Source organism: Pongo pygmaeus, chromosome 14 (genome assembly GCF_028885625.2).
Source record: "Pongo pygmaeus isolate AG05252 chromosome 14, NHGRI_mPonPyg2-v2.0_pri, whole genome shotgun sequence".
NCBI lineage: Eukaryota > Metazoa > Chordata > Mammalia > Primates > Hominidae > Pongo > Pongo pygmaeus.
In genome coordinates this window covers 34,495,937-34,501,936 of record NC_072387.2, presented here as the reverse complement: position 1 = coordinate 34,501,936, position 6,000 = coordinate 34,495,937, and the positions used below count along the sequence as shown (strand labels likewise).

The window sequence follows — 6,000 nt, the reverse complement described above, 5'->3', positions numbered from 1 at the left end:
CTGGAAATGTGGCTAAGAGGTTCAAATAAATGTTCTCAGGTTGACCACCCCGATATAGAAGTTTGTGATTTCACTGCAATCAAGAAGTTTATGCCAATTTTACAAACAAAACAGGAATCAAAGCAGGAGAGCAACCTGCCTACAGTGAAGTCTGCATGTGGCCCGTTGGACTTAATCTGTGAGTTAACCAAACAGGAAGCAAGTGTGTCCTGCTCCAATTACTCAGGATGGGCCTCTCACGCAACATAAAACTCCTTTCCCTTTCTCCCAGGACAACTAGTACTGATGTTTAAATATTGGTGAAACATAATGTTTTTAATTTCACACCTCACAGAGCACAGTTGAATGCTTCATAATGACGTAAACAAAAGTTAGGCTAAGCACTGCAGACGAGTTGGGAGGGCAAAGATAGCTTCCCCTGCGGTCTGCACTCCAGGTTTGCGAGGGAATATGTAACTAACAAACTGCTTGGCTAAGGCCACAGAAATGTGTTTCCTGGTGTTTTGGCTGCTGATGCCAGTCTTTTCTGACAAAGAGGTGTTAACACTGGGTGCAACAAACTGAATATCTTTCCTAAGATCAGTCAGGAAAATTCATGTCTTATTTCTTCCTGGATTTCTTTTTGGTGGTGTCATAAGCACGGATGACTTCTTCCTGACTAACAGCTCCGTGTTCTTCTTGAGAAAAAGCATACCCATCTGAAAGTGAAGCACACAAGAGAAACTGGTTAACAGGAGAATTGGGGGAGCACACTAGGTTTAAAATAAGCTGCTTTTTTTGGCAGCGTGCGGGTGAGTGCGACACCTGGCCTCCTTAGCCTTGGAGAGGTGGAGGCTTGAGATGAAGAAACCTGTGGTCACAGAGGGGCCGTGGCAGCCACGTGCAGGCTAACCGAGGTCCCATGGTTCTAGCTGCTGATGCTGGGATGGGAATGGCTCTGAGGGTAGGTTTCCTAAATCTAGGGGGCAGCGGCTGAGCTCAGTGTGGGAATCACACACAGTGGGGTCACTGGTCCCCGTCTCCACTTTCCCACTGCCAATTAAGAAAAACCACTCCTGTCTGCCTGATGCTGTAGGACAGCCAGCTAATTTATGAAGCTGTAAACATGCCAGGGAAAACACACACACAACACTAATAGTGCAAGCTGGCAAAATGCACGTGATGCCTGGAGCCTTCCTGTTTATTTATTTGAGACAGTCTTGCTCTGTCGCCTAGGCTGGAGTGCAGTGGCACGATCCTGGCTCACTGCAACTTCCGCCTCCAGGGTTCAAGCAATTCTCCTGCTTCAGCCTCTTGAGTAGCTAGGGCTACAGGCATGCGCCGCCACGCCCAGCTATTTTTTTTGGTATTTTTAGTAGAGACGGGGTTTCACCATGTTGGCCAGGCTGGTCTCGAACTCCTGACCTCAAGCAATCTGTCCACCTTGGCCTCCCAAAGTGCTGGGATTACAGGCATGAGCCACCACACCCAGCCCTGTTTTTAAATCAGACTGATCTGGACTGGTAATAAGCAATCAAAGTAGGGTTGTTTCCATGTAAATAAAGAAAAAGTTTACACAATAAAGTCAAAAGGAATTTAGTGATTGATTGGACCTGTGGCCACACGAAGACTGGTTCTTACACAATCAGTTCATATACTATTAATAAAATAACTAATAGCCAAGACTCATTAAATGCCATGTGTCTAAGACACTGTTTTATAAAATATAGCTCATTTAATCCTCCCAGAAACCCTATGAGATAGGGGATTATATTCCTCCCACTTCACAGACAGGAAAACTGAGGCACAGAGATTTTTGTGATCTGCCCAAGGTCACAGACCTCGTGAGTGGCAGAGCTGGGAAGCAAACCCAGGGTCCACACTCTAGAGCTGAGAAATAGCTTTAGTGTTCACAAGCCCAGAGTAGGGCTTTTCTTCCAACTGGCCCTTCCCACAGAAAGACATTTATAAGGCCCGCTCTCCATTGGCTAACCCTTCTGTGTCAGGGGTCTGGAAAAGTCCCACAGCTCAATTACACATTCTGGCCAAAAGACAACACAATAAAAAAACTTGACAATCTTGACTTCCATCCATGCATGCTTACAACTTATCAGGGGAGCTGTGAGTTCACTGTCATACTCTTTAAAAGGAGAAAAGAAGTCAAAAAGTGTGCCCATGAATCAGTTCCTGGACTGCCTGTTAATTTCCTGAGGCATCTGGCTTAAAAAGGAAATTTCTAGAGTATCGAGACATACAGTAATAAGATAGAAGAGTCCTCGTGGGATGGAGAAGAGGAGGAGACTTTAAAAGAAGACACTCAGGCTGTTTTCTTACTCTGTGCGTTCCCATAACTAAGAGTCCCGGTCCTGGGCTGGCTTCCCGGTTCTTCCAAACAGCATGCCTTCCGGCCACTGCCTGAGAATCCCAAAGGCTTAGGGGGGTTATCGGGGGAGGCAAGGGCTTGTCTGCAGAGGTGGCCTGAGAGTTAACTGAGGACATGGGCTGAGCAGCAGGGAGGAGGGCCCAGACCAGTGAGGCCACGGGAGGAAGAGACAGTGGGCGGGAGAGGTGATGCAAGCTGAGCCAGAATGGACAGGACAGGACAGGACAGGACAGGACAGGACAGAACAGAACAGACCAGAACAGAACAGAACAGACAGAACAGAACAGAACAGAAGAACAGAACAGAACAACAGAACAGAACAGAACAACAGAACAGAACAGAACAGAACAGAACAGAACAGAACAGAGAGGAGTCTTCCACAGGGGGCTTTTGTCTACTTGCTCACCTCCATTTCTAGCAAAACAAAACCTACAAACCAAAAATTCCCACCACGTGGTAGCCACAGTGAAGCAGCTCCCAGACCATTGTGAGCCCCAGATAGCTGGGTACAGGAGCAGGTGGGTGTCTGAGGCTGAAGGCAGCATCAGCCTGGAGGGGAGCTCCCTGGGGGGCAGACATGCTTATTCCAGCCTTGGGCCCACACCTAGTGCACTTGAACTTCCTGACCAGGTAGGTGGCTGTGCTCTGATTCTCAGGGCTTTAGAGTCTTCACATGATCTGCTTCCAAGCACTGAAGAGCAAATGCCACCACTCCTGTTCTCCTAAGAGCTTTTGGATTTTCACCAAGTTGCTTAATCAGAGATTAGCAGCAGGGACAAGGAAACCTCCGTTACCCAGCTTTGGAGGAGCTGCCCCAGCCTCCTGCCTCCCTCTGGCACCGTGTGGCACACACACTCTCATCCCAAATCCTGTACAAGCTGCTCTTTATGAAGCTTTTTTACTGCAGTCCAAGAGAACACGTCTTTCCTTGGGATGTTTCAAAGCAAAATCTAGCAAATAACACTGCCTCGTCTGCTCCAGTAACAAGGCTATGTACTGTGGTCAACTTGGACAATTTCCATTCTCCAGTTCTTTAACAAGGAACGTTTCTAGTACACATCTGAAGTCTTCCTGAGGGGACCTGGCAGAACAGCAGCTGCAATGGCAGGGTCGCCACTGGCTCCACAGCTGCTGCACCACCCCCGGGGGCTGCTCCTCAGTCCTACAGAAGTGGTTCTGAGTAAAGAACAGTCACCCCAAAGAATTGGACATACTCTTTATAAACTCTTCCGGTGGCAAGCTGAGGACTACTGAGCTCTCCACTCTGAAGATGTCTTTCTCCACTCGCTTGTTTTTATCTTAGATTCTGGTGGCCCCAAGTGGTTGCAGCATGGGGTCGGGGTGGTGGCCAGGAAACAAAGGGTGGTTCTAGTCCTTGCTTGCTGCTACTTGTCCATGTGACTTTGGGCTCTTTAAGCTCCCTGGATCTTGATGTACTTTTCTGTAAATTAAGTGGCCTGGACCAGGCAAGGCCTAAGTTCTCTCAACCTCCAGTCCTCTCTATGGGCTCCAGAACATGTTCATGGCCCGTCATACCCAGGCTGCAGGATCCTCTCCCTCTGTCAGTGCTAGTTCACACTGCACCAACACGGAGGCCTCTGCATCCACGCCAGAAAAGAAAGGGTTGGTGTCAACAGTCCATCCAAAAAGAACAATTAACTACCTATTATATCTCTTTTGGCCTGCTTTTTTCTCCTGGTTGGGGGGAACTCATGGAGACATAAAAATAAATTTGGGAGTGTCCTTTCGGGAAAGATATCTTAGCTTTTGGAATAGTCTACTCCCTGTTCAGATGGAAGGTGCAAAAGCTTTTTCTTTTATTTGTCTTGTTTTCCATAACACGCCTGTGTCTACTGGAAACCCAACTCCGGGGGTTTCTTCAGCTGATAACTCTGTCACTTCTTCTGTGTGCATTAGTGCTATGACCACAAGGACCTCCCATGGGATTGCAGCGGGATGATTCGGCCCCTCTGGGATGCGAAGGGTTTCGAGGTTTCCCTTTGAAGAGACAGGCAGAGAAGAGTTCCCTCTCCTGTTGTAAACCTCCCAGGGTAAGTAGAGCATCCCGAGGTCTGTGCTAAATGTCTCCCACCATCCTCCCTAGTTCCCATTGGCTGCACCTACCACCACATTTCCAGCATGTTGTATGCTAAGACTTTCTTAACCTTAACCGAGAATGAAAGTGGACTCTGCAACTCAAGAGTGAAAGAAGAACGGCCTGATAGGTTTATCTTGGGAGAGGGAGTCCTCCCAGATTCAGATAAAATTTCAGATTAAACATTTTCCTCTTAGAAACCAGGCCTGGAAGGAGTTAGAGCTGTCATGGGAGGAGTTTTACTGGAAAACCAGACACCATCACCCCTCAACCAGTTCTGCCTGCCCAGCCTCTGTCCCACCTGATGAAGATACAGACCTGCTCCCCAGCTCTGCCTAGTGAACCTTTAACTGTCATTTGCATCCAAACGGGGAGCTCAGAGGAAGCCTCCAGCTCTTTGCATCCCCTACTTTCACTCATGTTTCAGGAAGTCCTAACAGCCAGGAAAGTCCTGATGGGAGCCTGGAGGGAGCTCTCATGGACCCAACTAACTGCGAACTTTCCCTGGCTGGCTTTCTAAAGCATCTGCTTTCTAAATAGCCACTACCAGAATGGAGGACAGAATTGTGTGGGTGAAAGGAGGTGGGAGGATAGATGGATTTCTTAGTTGTTTTGTCTTCTCCGGGTAGAACATTTGGTGAAATCCATAAAATTATGTCATTTTTTTTCATTATTTTGGAATAAAACTCCCCTTAAGTAGCATTCCTTTGAATCTGCGCTCTGATAGCATCTTAATGAAAATAGCAGTTTCCTGTCTGGAAAGATTCCTAATAGCCATAGAAATGAGAAGACCATGGGGACAAAGAGGAAATCAGACTGTGTAGGAAATGCTGATTACAAATATTGTATGTTGGTGGCTCACAGGAACTAAAATACTACCAAGATTAGAGTTTTTCCTGCCAGTTTCCTGGACAGACCCAGGGGGAACATCAAAGGCTGAGACCTGCTATATGCCTGTCCTGCACCCCAGGACCAGCTCTGACCACCCGATGATCTTCTCTGGCTGTTAGTGACAGAAACGTCTTAAGTTATCCATCAGGTTCTGGTACTAATCACTGAGTGTTTAAAAAATGTGGTGTGATTTTAGAAGCCTTCTTATTTCTTATATTTATTCAGTAGATTTTTTTTTGGCCTTCAAAATATTGACTTAAGAAAAGCATTTAGTAGTTGTCTTAAGACATTTATGACTCTCCCATAAAAATTCTCATTCGGTCTTTGATCACAACATATATATCGTGTATATTCTGTCTATGGTTATTTTGAAACATTCATCAGAGAGGCAACACGGCTCAACAGAACAGACCCTGTAGAGTTCTGGGAACCTGTATGTGTTTCCTCTGTGTTTGGCATACAGAAGGTGCTTTACACATACTGTCATGAAGACTCACAGGACTGCGTAAGATGTATATCATTAAAATTCTTTTTTCTCCATAGGAGAAAATAAAAATTTAGAGAAATTAAGTTTCCCAAAATTATTCAGCTAATGGCAGAATAATAATACCCAACATTTATTGGACCCTATATTGCCTATACCGTTCTAGGC

The 6,000-nt window shown here is 46.4% G+C and overlaps 1 protein-coding gene across 9 annotated transcripts in view; it reads right to left on the bottom strand.

Annotated features, from left to right (window-relative positions):
- Positions 1-296: 296 nt before the first annotated feature.
- Positions 297-6,000, bottom strand: part of ATP8A2 (ATPase phospholipid transporting 8A2) — a 660,817-nt gene continuing 655,113 nt past the window's right edge. For all 9 annotated transcript variants that reach the window (XM_054446069.2, XM_054446071.2, XM_063650657.1 and 6 more), the window contains one exon: positions 297-698. In XM_054446069.2, coding sequence (XP_054302044.1) covers positions 601-698 — 98 coding nt within the window. In that variant the 3' untranslated portion in view covers positions 297-600. The remainder of the gene's footprint in view (positions 699-6,000) is intronic.